We start from the raw sequence: 19,092 nt of genomic DNA, 5'->3' as shown, positions 1-19,092 counted from the left end.
GGCCTGTTTTGTGGGGGTTTTCCTCTTTTTGTTTGTCAACCGGTATGTCTTTAGCAGTCCCCGCTGTGGTTTGCTGGCTGGCTGGCAGAGCGGGGTAACGTGGCCCCTGCCCGGGGTTTGTGTTGGCAGACGGAGAATGGAGTGCTGCTGCCCTCGCTGCAGTCAGCCCTGCCCTTCCTGGACCTGCACGGCACCCCCCGGCTGGAGTTCCACCAGTCGGTTTTCGACGAGCTGAGGGAGAAGCTGCTGGAGAGGGTCTCTGCCATCGCTTTGGAAGGGAAGGTTGAGGAGAGGTTTGTCGGCACTCTTGCTGGTTATTCGGAGTGAGCTGGGAATTTTGTGTGACAGTGGGTTACAGTGGACGAGTGACTTTGCAGAGATGAGTTAGGCTCTGGGTGGATTGAGTTCCACTGGCTTTGAGATGAGCCACTTCGCTCCTTCACTATAACGTGGTGCCCAGTCTCTTGCTCTTACATGTTTTTAGATACAAGAAGTTGGAAGATCTCCTAGAGAAGAGCTTTTCCCTGGTCAAGATGCCTTCCATACAGCCTGTGGTAATGTGTGTCATGAAGCACTTACCCAAGGTAAAACCGCTCTGCCGTTGGCCTGTTGCGTTACATCTCCGTTGTATGGCTTCTCTCAGCTGTGCTCTTGGCTGGGCTGCATGCTCCATCTGCAGACCTTCTGCAAGTTTGCCATTCAGCATTAGGAAATGACTGAACATTTACAATGCTCTTGTATCCGGTAGCAACTTTGTAGACTAATTCAAAAACAGTTTTAAGTATTCAGAATCAGATGAGACTATTTCCCTATTTTATTCAATACATGCAGCTTCCTAAAAGTAATCCAGTTCACTGATAGGTATTTGAAAAATGCAACTAGAAGTAGATAGGAGTGAGATTCAGATCAGTGAAACAGGAATCTTTAGGAGCAGCCTTATTAAAAACAGCATATTGTACTTAAGGTAATGGATTCAAAACTGCTACTAGAACTTCTGTAAGTTATTGAGTTTTGAAACATCACCCCAAATTGTAGCATCATAGGTTTAAAGGAAGTGTTAAGTGTCTTTAGGGTTGGATTACTGTTACAGGAGTAGAGAAGGCAAAAGATGAGCCTGTGATACTGCCTGCTGTTTAATTGCATTGTTGTATAAATTACCAAACTGTCTGAGATTACGATTTGGACATCTTACTACTTGGACAATCAGGCAGGTAAACTGCCCTGCCCCTTGGTAACTGCTCTGTTGATCACAGGTCCCTGAAAAGAAGCTGAAGTTAGTAATGGCCGATAAGGATTTGTATAAAGCATGTGCAGTGGAGGTGAAGCGTCAGATTTGGCAGGATAACCAGGCTCTGTTTGGCGATGAAGTGTCTCCACTGCTGAAGCAATATATCCTGGAGAAAGAAAATATTCTCTTCAGCAATGATATCTCTGTTTTGCACAATTTCTTCAGTCCATCTCCCAAAACAAGACGTCAAGGAGAGGTAAGGACAAAGAAACCTCTTACAACATGCTTGTGAATGGAATTTATCAACTTTCAGTCAACCTCATCAAATAATGGTGTAATTTTCACCCACCCAACTTTGCTACTAAAGTTGTTTGGCTAGACAAAGTATTTGCAAGAAATACCAGATCGTTTTCTCTTACATATTTTGATGAAAGCAGCAGGAATTATTTTAACAGTTACTCAGTGGTGTGTAATAATTGATTAATGTTCTAAGCTGTTTATGAACTTTTAAAAAAATAGGAAGGACACATTTTTTTATGTTATTGCTCAGTCTGGCTTTAATAACCCTTAGCTCTTTTAAAGGCTGAGTATCTCTATCGAATCAATTTGAATTTCTTAAATTTCTTTTCTTGGGACTTTTGTGGGGTTTTGTTTAGCAGGACAGAGACCAACAGAAGCTTTTATTTTTATTTTTTTCATAAAAATGGAAAGGGACATTGAAAGTTGTAGCTAACTTGGCATTTAGAAAAGTTGCTCTTTGAATGAAATTACATGAGGTGGCTGAGCTGATCCAACACTCGGACACAGGAAGGGCAGGTGCTGCTCCTCCCCTCCCTACCTGTAGCTCTGGTGATTTTCAGACTCTTTCATGAGCTGATTCAGTTCAGTAATCGCTACAGAAACTCTACTAGATAAAACCAGTAAGTAGTTTTCCAAGACAGTGAGTTGGATCTGCTCAAAGAAGAGATCAGCTGGCACCAAAGCCATTGCAAGGAGGTGGGCTGGATGGTGCAGGCAGGCTTGATGTGGGAGGGAATGGTGGCAGAGGTGTTAGGAAGAGTAGGGCCCTCCTCTTCTTGACATCAGCAAGCCAGTACAGTGGTTCAGCTATAATGTGTCACTTTACCTCAGGGGGCTTTTGCTTCAAAAGTGAAATATCAGATTTTCTGTAAGGACCTTGCTCTCAAGAGTGCTAAGAAATTGCAGTGATAAGGCAGTATAAAGCTTTAATTTGAGAGAGGGTAGCCTGTCTGTTACGTGTGGTGTTTGGTTTGGGTCTGTTTTGCTTTCAAAAGCCCATTTAGTATAAGTGTTCTGGTGCAGTTTACTTCAGGTTTACACTGCAGATTTGTGGTTTAACCCCAGCTGGCAACTGAGCACCACAGTCTTGCTCACTGCCTCCCCTGGTGGGACTGCGGGGAGAATTGGAAGGGTACAAGAAAGAAGCTTGTGGGTTGAACTAAAGACAGTTTAATAATGAAATTTAAAAGAAAAAAAAAAAAGAAAAAAAAAGAAACAAACAGTGAAGAGAGAGGAAGATCAAACCCAAGAAAAACAAACAATGCAAATGAAAACAGTTGCTCACCACCACCCAACTGATGCCCAGCCAGTTGCTGAGCAGCACCAGCACCACCCCCCCCCAACCCTCCATCCCCGTTTTATGGCTGAGCACGATTTCACCTGGTATGGAGTGTCCCTGGGATCAGCTGTCCCAGCTCTGTCCCCTCCCAGCTCTTTCTGCACCCCCGGAGTGCTCGCTGGTGGGGCGGTGTGAGGAGCCAAAAGACCTTGACTCTGTACCTGCTGACTGCTCGGTAATAACTAAAACATCCCTGTGTTACCAACACTGTTTTCAGCATAAATCTGAAATGTAGCCCCAGACAAAGTACTATGAAGAAATTTAACTCTGTCCCATACAAAACCAGTAGAAGCCTTCACCTTTATTCTCGTGCCCGTAGCCTAAAGATAGATAGAAATACTGAAAGACTTCTAAAGAAAAGTGAGTTTTGTTCATGTTGCAATAATTGTAAATGATATTAATCAGTAAAGGGTACTGCTTCTTACTTGTTTCACATAACTGAGCACTCTATTTTACAAATGCTTCAACTTCCTTTTGTAAGAGAGCCTTTTCTTGATATTTGTTATTCTTTCGTTATGGCTGTGAAAGATTTGGTGAACATCTCTTGAACAAATGCTTTTTGGAAACCTTTGTGTAAAATAGATCCCTTTCAGGAACTCAGGTCAATGTGGATGTTCCATCTTAATAAATCTTGTAGAAGAACTAACGTATGTTTTATGTAGGTGAAATAACAGTATCTCTTGTACTGAGTGCACGTTTTTTCCATTTTGGGTTTAGGTGGTTCAGAAGCTGACACAAATGATTGGTAAGAATGTGAAGCTCTATGATATGGTGTTGCAGTTTCTGAGAACGTTGTTCCTTCGTACAAGGAATGTTCATTACTGCACGCTACGGGCAGAGCTCCTGATGTCGCTGCATGACCTGGAAGTCAATGAAATCTGCAATGTTGACCCCTGTCATAAGGTATTAATCATGTGGGACAGATAGGTGTATTACTGAAGGATTTTCTGTTGCACCCAGCCCTGTGCATATCTGCTGCCCTGCGGGACTTTAGTCCAGAGATGACACCTCTCTGTGAAGAGAGTTCAGACCTTAAACCCAAAAGTCATTTTATATTCCTGGGAACCTCAGGTGAAAATTTCATCTTGGTTAAGCAGCAGCTTGCTTTCATTTCATAATCCATAAATCATTGAAATTTATGGTACTTGTGCAGTATTAAACACAACATCTATCTGCCCGATGTAGATGCTGCGAAAAATAATCAAAAACATTAGTTAGCCCCAGCTTCTTAATCCAGTCTTGCTTCCCTCCCTGTTGTGCCTGGTGTGATATACTGTATCTGTCAGTAAACTGTGTGTAACACTAAGTACTTTGGATCTTGAATTATAAGAATACGTTAAAACTATTGAAATATTAGGGGGTGACAGATGAGTTGTTAACGTTATACCAGGATCTTGCTACTTGTCCTTTATCTGTAGTCAGCATCACTCTGATCCTAGAACAAAGCTTTTTTTCTTAAGTAATGTTGCTAAGTTTTATATGTATTCAGCTTATAGAGAATATGTCCTAGAGTGATGATGTTACTGCATGTTTTTCAATATTTTCTGATCAGGAGTCCCAAAATCAGTATACAGACAGTGACTGAATAAAAAAGGGCAATTCTGATTCAAGTTGCAGATCATTTTCAGTGGTCTCATTTTGCCACTCTAAAATGCAGTGACTGCTGCAAGGAGAGGAAGCCACGATGAAAGCATTTCAAAAATTCAGCAAGCTGTTGTTTTCTGAGAGCTGAAATGTTGGGGGAAATTACATATTGTTTTCTGAAAGAAGAAAAAAGTCCTTAATTTTAGGTCAGATGAAACATTTCACTTAACTGTCTTTTTCCATTTTGATAATACAGCTCTGAAGCAGAAGCACCTCCACTGTTAATATCCTCTACTTAGAGGGTGGGAGTGGTATTGCAATGGCTAAATTATTCTTGCTAAGTGATGCTGCTTTGTCAGCCTCCTACTTGCGTAAATCCGCATTGATCAGGTGTGCTGGGCAGCAGTGTATTTTGTTCATGCCTCTCTGTTGCCAGGGAATTCCTTTCTAGGGAGGGGAGAAAGTGACTCCAGGTTAACTTATCTCTGACCTCTTTTGGGAACAGCGTATTTCTGACCTCCTCTGTATTTGTGATCAGCTTGCTCCCATACCAAAGTATATTAACAAAACATATTCCAGATATTTGGAGGTCATTCGAACCTCTTTTCTCTGACATTGTCTATTTTATTGCTGATTTACTGAGTTGCTGTGTTCCATAAAACTTTCTCCTTTTTTACAACAGTTCACCTGGTGCCTTGACGCTTGCATTCGGGAGAAGTTTGTGGACAACAAGAGAGCTCGGGAATTACAAGGGTTTCTGGATGGAGTGAAGAAAGGACAAGAACAAGTGTTGGGGTAAGGCACTTGGGCTGTTTATCGAGAAACTGAAAATGGGTTCCTGGCAGTCACAACATCTGACAGGTATTATAGGTGTTAATTCTGCCCTAGAGCCAGCTAACAGCCAGTAGCTGTTTTGTGAGTTCACATCTAGAGTATTAATGCACTGGGGCATAGCCAGGCCTGTTGTGGTGACATAGCCTGTACTCTTTAAGTTACCACCCTTGAGTCTCCCCTGTGGCCTGGTAGCTGGCTGCGGGAGCTCCCCTGCTTGACTTCAGCGCAGAAGACCTTTAGTAATTATTTCAAGTAACATGCCCTTTCAACTCAAAGAAATAACATTTGTGGTGTTTTTACATGGCAAGAGAAGGTTCATCAGTTGGACACCTGTAGGTAACAAAAGACAGAAATTTAGGTTTTCCATTATCATAGTAAGGGTATTGTTACAGTACTTGCCCTGTGTCTACCTCTGTTCTTAAACACAGGAGTGTGCATTTGCTTATAAAAATACAGTGTACAGACACTCACACACTCTACTTTGGTGCTACTTCTGATAGTTGACAGGATTACAACAGAGAATAGGCTGAACGTCTTACACTGGTGAAACACAGTGGTGTCTTACAGCGGATATGGAACTGTACAGTAGGGCTGTTTGTTATGTATGACATGTATTTGATATTTGCTTCTCAGGGACTTATCTATGATCCTGTGCGATCCCTTTGCCATTAACACCTTAGCCTTGAGTACTATAAGGCACCTGCAAGACCTGGTTGGGCAGGACACCTTACCCAGGGTGAGTGTTGCAGCTTGTGTGCCTTGTCTGAACTATAGTCTTAATTGAGTAGCATTCATCAACAAAGGGCTGGCACTGTAGAAGTACAATTAAGTTCTCAAATCTGTATGTAAACTGAAATAAGGGAATATGAAATATGTGATACCTGTTTGTAGCACATACCTTAGAGCTCTGTGGGAGCGCTGCTTGGAGATGAGCATTTTGGAGCTCTCCAAACTGACAACAAATTATTTTCATGGTTCATTCTATCCTAACAGCAATGCATATATAGAATGTGTGCCTTCCTGCTTTGTCTTTCCATCAGTTTGCCTAAGCAGCAGCTTTTTTTTCCTGCCACAGTAAATGTGATGGATTAGTTTACACTGTTCTGGTCTGTTGGCTGCGATATAATACAGTTCCTGCAAGTAGTGCCTGCAGGAGGTGCTTAAATGTTAAAGGCAGGTGGCCTTACAGATCTCTGAACAGTGTGAGGCATTTGCTGGTTTTATCCCTGAGTTGTTAAATTTTATTGTTGAATTGAGTAACTTCCTTACAACAGTTCAAGACTGAAAAATGTTTTGCTTTCTGGACACCGTATAAATGAAAAACCATTGTCATTCTTATGCATGCTTTTCCTTTCTTACTTCTGCTGAGATGACTTGATTTGTCCTATCACACGTTATATTTCAGTAGACTAATTTATCTCAACATATTTAAAAACAATGTTGTGATGAGATCGGCTGCATACTTCTTCGCATGTTATAAAATGTTACAAAAAACCCACAAATCCCAGGTGTGTCTGTTATTTGATTCCCATTTGAGGAATCAGCTGTCAATTAAATTGGAGAACTAAATGCCTCTAGCAGTCTTTGATAAAGCTGCTAAGGCAGGAGAGTTTTAAATGACAACCACTTCTTCCAAATAAAAATCTGTTTGTGCAACTTGTGGAAGATCAAAATAGCTGTTTTTCTTCTTCCTTTAAAATTCGAGGAAAGCCCAGATCTGCTGCTGCTCCTTAGGATGCTGTCTTTGGGACAGGGGGCCTGGGACATGATTGACAGTCAGGTCTTCAAGGAACCAAAAATGGTGAGCCATTTTGATGTTTAGAATTTAACGGAATTAACCAAATTTAGAGTTGTTCATTATTTTATTGCATCCCTGATTTAGTGTCCATTCTGCATACCTTTCATTGTAACTTTCTTAGAGAAAACATGTAAGTTGTCACAGAGCAGAAGCTCAGGTGGACAAGATGTAAGATTTGTTCACCTGCTTTTTTATTTACGTAAATGCCTGGTCCTGACTGTTTTATAATCAAACTGTACCTCTATTAAATTCTTCAGTCCTTGCTCATAGTTCCTGGAAACTTCTACAAAACTAACAAGTTTGTAAAACAGGTCTTGTATGAGGAAAGCAGGATTTCAGAGGCTGGTCTGAAACTCTGATAGCAGTGTAGCAGCTTTTCATGGACATGAAGAATGTTTTTATGTTCCGGATATCTGTTGTAGCAATCAACCCTAGCCTAGTTTGGGAGCAGATATGTTCAGCTGATGGCAGGAAGGCTAACCATGGTGTTGCACAACAAGGAGAAATTCGCTCTTAACGTAGCGATTTGACTTGCAGAGGTGCTCTTCTGAATCTCTTGGAAAGAAGCTATGGACGTTTTTCCTAAAGGGAATCTCCAAATCTGTATTTTAAATCTGTGATTGCCACAAGCTGTAACCTCCCACTCTGTGAATCCGATACAACATAGGTTGATCTGCCTTGTACAAGGAGATGCTCTTTATTGTTGCTATTCTATCTGTGCATTGATCCTCTCAGTTTGGGGAATGAACAAAGTGATTTGTAATTCTTGATAAAAGCAGTTAGGTACCATCCTTAACATGCAGTGCTTGCAGCAGTATTGGAAAAGATTTTTTTTTTTTTTGGGCCCCTCATTCCAAAAAGGCCGTTAAATGACTCAAGCGTGTCCAGAGAAGGGCAACGGAGCTGGTGCGGGGTCTGGAGCACAGGTCTGCTGGGGAGCGGCTGAGGGAACTGGGGGGGTTTAGTCTGGAGAAGAAGAGGCTGAGGGGAGACCTCCTGGCCCTCTGCAGCTCCCTGCCAGGAGGGTGCAGAGAGGGGGGATGAGTCTCTTGAGCCAAGGAACAAGAGGGAATGGCCTCAAGCTGCACCAGGGCAGGGTCAGACTGGCTCTGAGGAAGGATTTCTTTGCAGAAGGGGCTGTTGGGTGTTGGAATGGGCTGCCCAGGGCAGGGGGGGAGTCCCCATCCCTAGAGGGGTTGAAGAGTCGTGTTGAGCCAGCGCTGAGGGATCTGATGGAGTTGGGAACGGTCAGGGTGAGGTTCATGGTTGGACTGGAGGAGCTTCAAGGACTTTTCCAACCTTGATGATTCTGTGATTCTGTGAATATCTTTCAGAAGACATGCTATGTAATTGTCAAAAGAAAGGATTTAAGCAGGAGTATTTCTGTAGAAGAGGTGAACTACAGTTTTCCTAATTACCAGTGCAACACATCTAAGTGAATTAGCCAAGAACCTTGACTGGAACTGAATGTCTGAAAGCTTGTTTTCCTAAGTGTCGGATGGGGCTCATAATATTGCCTCACTGTTTGTTATGGTACGCTGGGACCACTACATGGTGTGAACTGCTGGGTGAAAGCACTGTTCTTTCCCTCTGTTCTTCCATCCCTCCAAGGAAGCTGAGTTGATCACAAAGTTCTTGCCTATGCTGATGTCTTTTGTGGTGGATGACCACATGTTCAATGTCGATCAAAGACTGCCCTCGGAGGAGAAGGGACCAATTCCCTACCCCAGCACAATTCCTGAAGCTTACACCAAGTATGTAACCTGCCTTACCACCTTTGTACGTGTAGTCTTGTTACCAAAGTAAAACATCAAGGAGCCAGCCAGCACTGACAGGAAAAAACACTGCATGTGTTAAAATGAAAACCTTCTTGGAGTTAGATTTAGTCCTGGTTAACCAAGCCAGAACTGTTCTTTTAGCAGAAGAGGTTCCCACAATGATTCCTCAAATTACCTACAAAAAATAGGTTAAAAATTATTTTAACAATCATTCTTTTGGCAGATTGAATATGAAACTATTTGGTATTACTGCTTTCAAATATGCTGTTGTGTCGCTTCCCAGTCAGTGAATGATGAGCGTTGGAGTGATATTTGGGTGCAGCTGGACGAGTGCCCATGCTTGGTTCTGAACAGTAAAGTTTGTATTTTTGTCACACAGACACTCATTCTCTGTGGGTAACCTATCCCTCCAGGGATGTCAAAAAGTTAAATAAAACCTCTGTGTGCTGTGTTGTGTTCAGGTCTTCCACTAATTTTCAGCACAATTCTCATCTGTATGCTGGAATATGGAGTACTGTATCCTGGTATTTGTACTCTCCTCTATGCCAGTGTTGATATTTGACCATTGGGAAACTAAAACAAAACAGTATTGGACTTTGTATAATTTTTGACTATTTGGCTTCTTCTAAAACCCATTTTGACTAGCACTTTTATCCTTAATACAATTATAAACTTTGACGGTCAAAACCAACTGTTTGATTGTGAGACAGCACAATGTTTGCTGAATGGTAAATTTTTTTGGGACCATGGTAGTGAGCATATAATGATGGTCATCTACTCAGTCACTGAGTAGCTGCTCTTCAGTGGGTTTGAGGTTAGCCACTGCTCTAACTGATTGCTAACCAATGCTATTTTAAACCCTTTTTTAAAAAAAAAATAAAAATCTGTTTTAACTTTATTGATTAAGAAACTTTGCTTTTGCCGTAACAGATTCTTGCAGGAGAATAGAATAGCTTGTGAGATTGGGCTGTATTACATCCTTCACATCACTAAACAGAGGAACAAGAACGCTTTCCTTAGGCTTCTGCCAGCACTAGGTAAGTTGTTTGTCTCATCTTCTATTGTATAGCTGTTTGCCTTGTACTGGAGACCCAGGAGGCAAGTAAACTTGGAGTGAAAGTGATTTCAGACTCAGACGTGATCTTCTGCCTTTGGCTTTTCTGGTGACTTAGTTGTAAGGCCCTGTAGAAGTGTTTGCTTGTTTTGCACCTGCAATTAGGATACTTTTCTGCTGATCCAAGAATTTAGGGATAGTGGCTAAAGGTCAGTAGTTACTTAGATCAAAGGCTGTATTAACAATGAGATTAGTTGAGAACTGTTTGGAATGAATCTGAAAAATAGAAGAGCAGGTGGCTTAATTCTGCCACTGCTCATAGTAATTGCAGATGGCCAGAAATTCTTGGGACTTAGCTTTCTGTGGTGAAAAAAAATGTAACAAAGCAGGACTGAAATTCTTCCCTGGGATTACCTTCTTCACTGACTACTCTGGGGTAAGTTGCATGAGAGATCTGAAGCACTCTTAGGAATTGTGGCTCCTGGTAATGATGACAGGGGTTCACTTCTCACTCCCTCACCCCAGCTCTGGTGTTCTGTGAACCCTTTGCTGAACTGTCAGCTCATTTACATGGGTGAGTTTTCTGCTGGTGATTTGTATCTCCTCACCACGGGGTCTGAGGAGTGCCAGGAGGTGGATGTGGACATGAACAGAGTAGGGGACTTTGTGATTTTGGCAGAAGCAAGCTGCTCTGTGACTTCAGCCTCGATGGAGACATGGGCTTTCTACATATTCTTCTCAACCCTCTTCTAATCATTTATGTCTGAAAGATCAAAGCCACCTGCCCTGGCTACCTGTTTTAAAAGGAAATGTCACTGCAAAGTTTTCAGCAGGAATATCTGCTGTGATGTCAAGTTTTGGCACATCCTTGTTAGTCTCAGTCTCTTTCCTTTTTACATTGTATAGTTGAGACATTCAGTGACTTGGCCTTTGGTGATATTTTTCTGCATCTGCTTACTGGTAACCTCACACTGCTGGGTGATGAATTTGCACTCGAGGAGTTCTGCACCAGTCTTTTTGATGGCTTCTTTCTCACTGCCTGCTCAAGGTAAATCTGATTTTCCTCGGGGGGAAAGTGAGGACATCTGAGAGAGGTTATAATGATTTGAACTATCGCTTAATAGTTCAGCAAACTCTTGACATATAGTGGAAATATTAGCCTGATGCTGTTTTCTTTTAAGGAAAGGCTTATATTTTGTGATCAAATTTTTATCAGCAAAATTGTTGTGTTGATTATGAATTATTACCTAAATTGTAATTCATTATCCTTAAGTTGGAGTTGCAAAGGACAACATCATCATGCTTTGCAGTAGCTCTGAGTATGGAGAGTTCAGCTCTTTGCAGTATCAGCTGCATACAAAAAATCTGTTTGTATCTGTTAATTGTGTGAAGTCATTGTGGTTCAAGTGGTGGCCTGCAGACCAGACCTAACCTCCAGGAGCCTTCCCCAAAAGTGACTAGAACTGCTGTTCAGGCAGAGCAGCGTGTGCTGCTGCTGCTTCCTCCACACATACGGAGGGACAGACATCCTCCTGCGTGTACATATGGTCTGTCCGGCAGAGACCAGCTGCTGCCATCTCCCCCTCCTTCCTTGTGGTTGCTACAGTTAATCCACTCTTTTTGAATAATGACATGAATTGCTTATAAGTCTAAGGTAGAGTTAGCACTTTGCAGCACACAGGCTACAATTCTAAGGTGTTTTGGAAAATTACAACAAAGCTGCCAGTCTGTCAATTATTCTGGTACTGTTACTGTAGCTTTCCTGTTTTCAAGATGGTGTTTGTATCAGTTACTCTGCTTTAAAATTGCTTTTTGCAGAAAGGAGAACGTACATAGGCATGTGCTAAGACTGCTGCTTCATCTGCATCACAAAGTGGCGCCTGCCAAATTAGAGTCTCTCCAGAAGGCTTTGGAACCCACCAGGCAGGTAAGAAGGGAAGCATAAGAAAGGGAAAATTAATTGCAAATGAAAGCAGCTGCTTTTCCAGACGTTGCTTAATGGAACATGAGCTTTGCTCTCCAAGTGGACGAAGTTGTGTCTTAATTACCTTGTAACTTCCTTTTTCTGTGTTGGCTTGTGTTAAAACACAAAGGGTAATTGCATACTTAGTGTTCTAGCTAGTACCAGCTAGAATGAAGTATGTATGACTCTTCTGGTTTTCCCCTCCCTGATTCTCATTCTGCAGAGTGGGGAAGCTGTGAAGGAGCTTTATAACCAACTCACTGAGAAACTGGAGCTTCGCAAACCAAGTCCAGCTGAAGTGACTGAGACTCCCTCCATGGAACTGCCCTTGCCCACTGTGCCCACACCAGCCTCACGCTGAGCTATGTAGTGCAAGAGTGACACAGCAGAAGAACTAACCTAGTGCTCTGCAGTGTGAAGGCACTGTGCTGCCTTTCAAGTGTCTCTACCTACAGGGTAGAAACAAAAAAAAGCCACTGAAGCTCTTTCAGGAATCACTGCAGTTTATCTAATGCACTGGCTCTTGCTGGTTAGAAAACTCTGTATGCAGTGCATTGCAAAGGTTTACTTTTCTTAGATGGCTGAGTGTTGTCTTGTAGATTCACTTAAAATCTGACTGTACATTTTTTTTTCAAAAAAAAAAGCACATATTTTTAAGTTTGGCATATTGTATTTTTAAACTCTACTTTAAGAACTGATCAGTGAGTGTTTTGCTCCTGAAGGCTAACCATAGCTTTCTTCGGCCGTTAGTTTGCTCCTCTGGGTCTCTGGAGAAGATGCTCAGCAGAGGAAATGTCAGAGGAGATAAGCTTCACTGATACAATTTCCTGTTTGAGGTTCTGGCTATTTTGGTACGTGATAAGATGTGCTGCATTAGTCAGAGATGTCCGCCGCTGTCGCTAGACCAAGAAGCAGTCGCCATCTTCACAGCCAGAAATTGAATCATTCTCTCCCCTTTTCTCCCCACTTTTCTCCAAAGAAGTACCTTGAAATGAGTCCTGGAGCCAGTCAAAAAACCCAAGATTAGCGTATTCCTCAATGACAATAGGGTTTGAGTGTAGGTGGAGTGAAATTCTATCTTTGAAAAAACAGCCTGTTCTTCATGGCTCATTTGTGTCACTTTCTGCACTGTTACAGTTAATTCCTGTTCTGCTTTTGTTGCTGCCTCAGTGTAGCTTCAGGTAGAGCATGAAGGAAGATGGGCGAGGAAGAAGAATGAGTTGTGTGAGCTTACAACAGACTTTACACTCCTCTCAGTAGGTACAATATGCCTGAAAAGAGTCTTTCCAGTCCCCTGTAAGCAGCAAGCTGCCTACATGAGTCATTCTGAATTGCAGAATAATTCAGGTAAGAAGGCACCTTGGAGGGTCTGTGGTCCAGCCAGGGAGAGGTTGCTCAAGAGCAGGACTTTGTATTCACCTGTGTCGAGTTTTACACGGTTTCGGTCAGGCCATTTCTCCAGCCTGTTGAGGGCGTCCCTGTGAGCAGCAGCCCTGCCCACACCATGGTGTGATTTGCAGACATTTGTGGAGGGTGTGTTTTGTCTTCAGGTTATAAATAGAGGCATTAAATGTTAACCCCTTTAGTGACCCCTGAGGAATGCCACAGGTAACAGGCTGCCAGTTGCACTTTGTGCTGTTGATTACAACCCTCTGAGCCTGGTGCCCCGGCAGTTTTCCCTGCAGCTATCTGAACTGTAGCAAAACGATTTGGCTATATGGATTCTTCAGACAGTTATGCCAAAACCTGTTTAAAGCCAAGGTAATCTATCCACCACATGCCTCTATCCACCAAGCCAGGCACTTCTTCATAGAGGTTATTGGGTTTGTCAGGCACAATTAATCCTTGGAATTTACCCATCCATGCTGTGTCACTTCCTTGTCCATCATGTTTCTGGATATGAGGCTTTTTTTCCTCAAACCCCTTTTTTCCTGGGACTTGAGCACTCCCAGTGCCAAGTCATAATGATGAGACTTCTATTTCCTCAAGTTGTGTCAAAAAAAAAAAAAAGATAAATAAATGGATGCTAGTTAAGTAGAGGTAGAAATCCCTCCCCACCCAAAGCTGACTCCCTCTTTGCATGGTTTACTTCCTCCTGAGTTCTCAAGCACTGCATGAGGAAAGTTAGTGTGGCGTGTCTTCATCACCTTGGTGCTTTATTTCTCGTTTTATGCAAGGGCTTGTTTGTATCTTGTGGGAGAACTGGGAAGGTGAGTTAAGTTTGTATGTGCGACAAGGGCACTGTCCTCGAGTCCACAGGCCTTTGTGCACCTCATCTCCACTGCAGCTCCTGGGGTCAGTATTGCCTTTGGCAGTGTCTCGGCACTTCTGGCATCTGTGGTTGGAAACAGGAACTGGGTGTAACAATCGGGTCTTTTTTTGCAAAGGTTTGGGTTTAAATTGTCATGGTAACTTACACAAAATAACATCCCACGCTGCTGGCAAACCTTTTGTAATGAACCTACTCAAGCCCATGCTCTGCTCAGACTCGAAGGTTATTTTAGGTTTGTGTTGGGGATTCTCTCTGCCACTAAAGGTTTCCTTACTCCACGTGCTGACTTGGCACTCTCCTGCAGCACAAACGTCTTTTAATCCAGGCTGTGTGATTTACTCCTTGGTAGAAAAACCTCTTGTGTTTCAGCCTGTACTCACATACTGAGATACATGCTGGTGATTTTTTTCAAGGGTTTTGGGTCCACAAAGAAATAGAATCCCAGAGCACAAACTGGTCATTGGCTGCTTCGGGTGAGGAGGGATAATTGGGCAGTGGAGAGTGGAGGTGGCTGCTGGTCCGTGCTCTCCTGGGCCTGCCTTGAGATGAGAATGGTTTCACCCCAGGGCCAGAAATTACCCAGACTCCTGTTGTACAGGGAAACCCCCACACAGCCTGGGGCAGGAGCTGGCTGCAGCTGCAGGATTCCGGCTTCCTGCTGCTCCAGAGCCAGGACACCTCGGCTCTGCTCTGGGGTTCCTGCTTGGAGGAGCTTGCTCTCTTCGGCTCCTCCAGATGCTGTGGGGTTGGGTGGTGGTGTCCTGTGGCACAACTACCAGGTGAAGCACAGCTGGACTGTGTAAGAGAATTATTTTTTAATCTTTTTTTTATGGTGCCTCCAGCCGATGCTGTGCAGCGTGCACTGCTGTGGGTGCACACTAGAGGGCAGTGGCTGCCCTGCCTGTCCTGCCTCTAACACACTGCTGCTTGAAATCCCTCCCCGTTTGGCATGGGACTGAGAGCTGGAATCGCTCCCTTTTTACACGTGTGTCACAGTTTGTCTTTACAAGCTGCAGCGTTTGCGGCTTGGTGGTCTCTGCCTGGGGGCAAAGCACAGCTCAGCCTGGGGTGTGTAGGGACCTGGGGCTCACACACATTGTGAGCAGCTTGTCAATCTTGTGTGCTGGGGTTGACTTACAAACTGCCTCTACATTTGTGCTGGGTTTATATGTCACCCCCTAATAATAAGCTTTTTCTGGCAGGAGACACTGATGTTGGAAAGTTTCTTGCTTTCTAGGGGAATCAGATTTTAAACCTGGCTGATACCATCCTCTATAGCACAAGAAGGACCATCAGCGAATAGAGGAGTATCATTAGCATGTAGAGACCATACTAAAGATAATGAGGTCAGTCCATCTTGAAGGATAACTTCCCAGAAAGCAACTAAACCACCTGTGTGGGTGGATTTTGGCCTGCTGGACCTGCAAGGGGAGTTTGATGAGGACAAAGCTGAACAACTGGATGCAGTGAAACCAGCTTTCTTTTCTTGCAAAACAATTGCACAATAGGCAAAGATATCTCACCTGGGTTTATAGACTGCTACGCTGAGATGAGTCCATGTTGCTGCTTCTCCTGATCAGCAGGGCCTGTGCTGAGGGAAGAAGAAAAGCATCAGTGTTAGACCACAGCTTCTGCACCCGCCTGTATCAAAGGCAGCAGCCCAGAAGTGAGTATGGGTGTCTTTCCTTCTCCAGGATCTGCAAATGTCAGTTCTATGCCAAGGGAGTAAGAAAGAATTCCTGTAACCAACCATTCAGCTTGAGTCAGACTAAACCCTTGCTGGTTCTTGTGCTGTTGTCATAGAAAAAAAGTCCAAAACTCAGGAGACAATTATTATTATTTGTAGTTTTAATACTGTTTTTTTCCTCTCAGACTAGTATCAGTTTGCTGTGTCAAAGCTCTGTTGTTTGATCAGGGTTAACAGAATTGAAATGTTTATAAAATCCTAGTGATGAGTCATTAGCAATCTGATACAAAGCAATCTGATGATTAATAGTACAAGTTTCATATTACCACTTTTTCAACATTTGTAGGTAGAAGTAATTAAAAATCATCAGAAGAATATGTCTCAGAGCATCTGTTCTTTGTCTTTTATTAACTGTTGATTCGTATGAGGCTGTGGAAGGTGCTGACGGATTCTGCAGTACTTCTTTTTAACTCTGAAAAGCCATTTTCCTGTCAGTTGTGAAGGCTGAGATCTGCTCTTTTCTGGCTCTGTTGACAGTTGTATTTCCACTTTCCTCTCTGGTTCAGATCTGTTTGACTACTTCTGACTTTAAGAAGGAAGCACTGATATGAATGAGAGAGGAAAGACAGATGTGTCTGCAGGTGATGTTTATTTCCCTGAACTGCACATGAAGTCTTGTTTGAGATCTTAGAGTCACTGAGCTGGAGTCATTACTGACTTGTGAAACAAAGCCTGGGTAGCAACAACAATTACTGTGTTCAGTTTTGGGCCCCTCACCCCAAAAAGGCCATTGAATGACTCAAGCGTGTCCAGAGAAGGGCAACGGAGCTGGTGCAGGGTCTGGAGCACAGGTCTGCTGGGGAGCGGCTGAGGGAACTGGGGGGGTTTAGTCTGGAGAAGAGGAGGCTGAGGGGAGACCTCCTGGCCCTCTGCAACTCCCTGCCAGGAGGGGGCAGAGAGGGGGGATGAGTCTCTTGAGCCAAGGAGCCAACGCCAGGCCAAGAGGGAATGGCCTCAATCTGTGCCAGGGCAGGGTCAGGCTGGCTTTTAGGAAGGATTTCTTTGCAGAAGGGGCTGTTGGGCGTTGGAATGGGCTGCCCAGGGCAGGGGGGGAGTCCGCTGAGCCAGAGTTGAGGGATCTGGTGGAGTTGGGAACGGTCAGGGTGAGGTTCTTGGTTGGACTGGAGGAGCTTCAAGGACTCTTCCAACCTGGATGGTTCTGTGATTCTGTAACAATATGTCTGTTCCATTAGGTCATAGCCAGACTTATTACCAGCCTACAGCCTACTCCAAATGAGCACCACGGTCTCTGTTTAATGAATAATCATATAATTATAGAGGGCTTTTTACAAGAAGGTTCCTTGAAGAGCAGCCAAAGGACAGAGAAAATAATCTGTTTTCCATCTTGCCTGTCCCAGCAGGACAGCATTTGTGGGCTTTGGCTGAGGACAAGGGTGTATGGAGAATCAGGAAGCACTCCTGCAGCTAACAGGGTCCTGCATGGGGTGGTTGAAGACACCAGACCTTAGGACCTCAGAGCCACCTGTACCAGCCCTGTATCTAAGTAGAGGTACATCCACTTGCAGATGCTTGTGGCCTGACTGCTGCCTGGGGGGATCACTTTATCTTCTGGATGCCACAGGAATTTTGAACCATCACCCCCTGGTAGGAGCTGCTTGGTCTGATCTTTCAGTTCAGCCTGTGGGGGGGAGGTTTGGTGTTTCCAGTGTTTGACTATCCTTTTCGCTAGAGGAATCCCTGCAGCCTTTGGGCCCTGTACAGAGTGGATGCAGATCACTGTTTTTTTCAGTGAAGCTCAGAAATCCCTCCTAGAAATCTAATAGTTGCAGCAAGTCACACAGTTTAAGTCAACCCTGATTTACTGCAAGAAAACAATTATTGCTGCCTTTCTGTGATACAGTTTGGAGCTTCTGAGTTCTGGGTCAATGGTGAGCCTTAGGAAGGGTGGGTTTTCCATTCCAAGTTAAGCCATCTTCCAAGTGGAAGAATGGGGCAATGGGTGCTTCCAGGGAGCCTGAAGGAAGGTGATCTTTGGTGTTACAGTGTACCCCTGGGGCTGCAATAACATAAATACTAACTGGCACCTACCACCTCCGTTTTTTAAAATCTCTTTAGCAGTAGAGTGGCCTAGATAGTCATCCAAGAAAGAGGGAAAGAGGCCCTGTGAGCAGAATGACATAGTCCTGTTCCTCAGTGCCTTTGCTCCAACAATACACAGCCCAAAAGAATGGGAATGCTGTAGCAGTCAGGCTTGCAAGGAATGAAGGGCTTAGCAACTACTCACGTATTCTGGATTTTTCTTCCAGCCCAACTAGCTGGATTTAGCGCCTTGGACAAAGGAGCTTGGCCTCATTTCCACCCTGTTTTCACAAAGGAATTGCAAACCTGCACATGTTGCTGTTTGCACCACTTCACAATGACATTTTATTAGTGCCGCAGTGGCTCAGCTACGTCGCCGTTCCTTTTGTATCTGCTTAAACTATGTGTTGAAAGAGCTGTCCTCTGCACAGGTTTCTGCCCCACCAAAACTGGGGCAGGCTGCTTTGTACCCCAGAGCCTGCTTTTCAGTTATTTCTGTTCTTCAGCGCCTGCCTGAGTTCCAGGATCTCTGATACCATCTCAGGTTCTGCTTCTCTCTCACTTCAGGCTTGGGGAACTTTTTTCCATGTCACTTGTTTCTTACAGTCTTCATCCATATTTCACCTACTTGTCATTTTTGTAGAGTTGTCTGAAAACAGCAGGAGAGAGACACGATGTATCTGAGGAGTGTTGGCTCTTAATTAAAACCATTTTCAGAACAATGGACAAGTGGAGAAGTTGATCAAGGTTCTGGTCTGCAGATAAGGTCTGTTTCAGCACTCCATTGCCTATGTAACACGATAGACTTGTATGCACATTTTATTTGCATATGTCTTGTACTGATGACTATCAAAGTGTGCAACAGCCCAGTTGTTAATTGCTCCAACCCCTCGGGAGTCCCCAGGGAGGTTGCCAACTGCTTCTTGACTCTATTGAGAGTATTTGCACAAATCGAAGGACCCACGCAGGTGCTTCTGCTCCCACCAGACCTCTCCAGGACAATGCCAGGGTTGTGCCCTTGGGCTGAATTTATGCACCAGTGCAGGCTGGGGGGCAGAGGGGAAACACCCAGAGCTTTGTGGGGGGTGTCAGGGTGCCCCCTGTACCCCCCAGCTACAGGAGGGGCCCTTCAGCACCACGGCTAGTTCCCCCCCC

General features: G+C 43.9%; 1 protein-coding gene across 1 annotated transcript in view; it reads left to right on the top strand.

Moving 5' to 3' along the window:
- NELFB (negative elongation factor complex member B) overlaps nucleotides 1-15,464 on the top strand; it is a 28,850-nt gene extending 13,386 nt beyond the window's left edge. Inside the window, exons 3-14 of the mRNA XM_026860148.1 lie at nucleotides 130-293; nucleotides 485-584; nucleotides 1,254-1,484; nucleotides 3,585-3,770; nucleotides 5,134-5,246; nucleotides 5,919-6,021; nucleotides 6,991-7,086; nucleotides 8,695-8,837; nucleotides 9,792-9,898; nucleotides 10,822-10,963; nucleotides 11,734-11,842; nucleotides 12,102-15,464. Coding sequence (XP_026715949.1) covers nucleotides 534-584; nucleotides 1,254-1,484; nucleotides 3,585-3,770; nucleotides 5,134-5,246; nucleotides 5,919-6,021; nucleotides 6,991-7,086; nucleotides 8,695-8,837; nucleotides 9,792-9,898; nucleotides 10,822-10,963; nucleotides 11,734-11,842; nucleotides 12,102-12,239 — 1,419 coding nt within the window. The 5' untranslated portion in view covers nucleotides 130-293; nucleotides 485-533 and the 3' untranslated portion in view covers nucleotides 12,240-15,464. The remainder of the gene's footprint in view (nucleotides 1-129; nucleotides 294-484; nucleotides 585-1,253; nucleotides 1,485-3,584; nucleotides 3,771-5,133; nucleotides 5,247-5,918; nucleotides 6,022-6,990; nucleotides 7,087-8,694; nucleotides 8,838-9,791; nucleotides 9,899-10,821; nucleotides 10,964-11,733; nucleotides 11,843-12,101) is intronic.
- The last annotated feature ends 3,628 nt before the right edge of the window (nucleotides 15,465-19,092 follow it).

Source organism: Athene cunicularia (assembly GCF_003259725.1).
Source record: "Athene cunicularia isolate RWA chromosome 17 unlocalized genomic scaffold, athCun1 chr17_part1, whole genome shotgun sequence".
NCBI classification, from domain to species: domain Eukaryota; kingdom Metazoa; phylum Chordata; class Aves; order Strigiformes; family Strigidae; genus Athene; species Athene cunicularia.
This window is presented reverse-complemented; position numbering and strand designations above follow the sequence as displayed.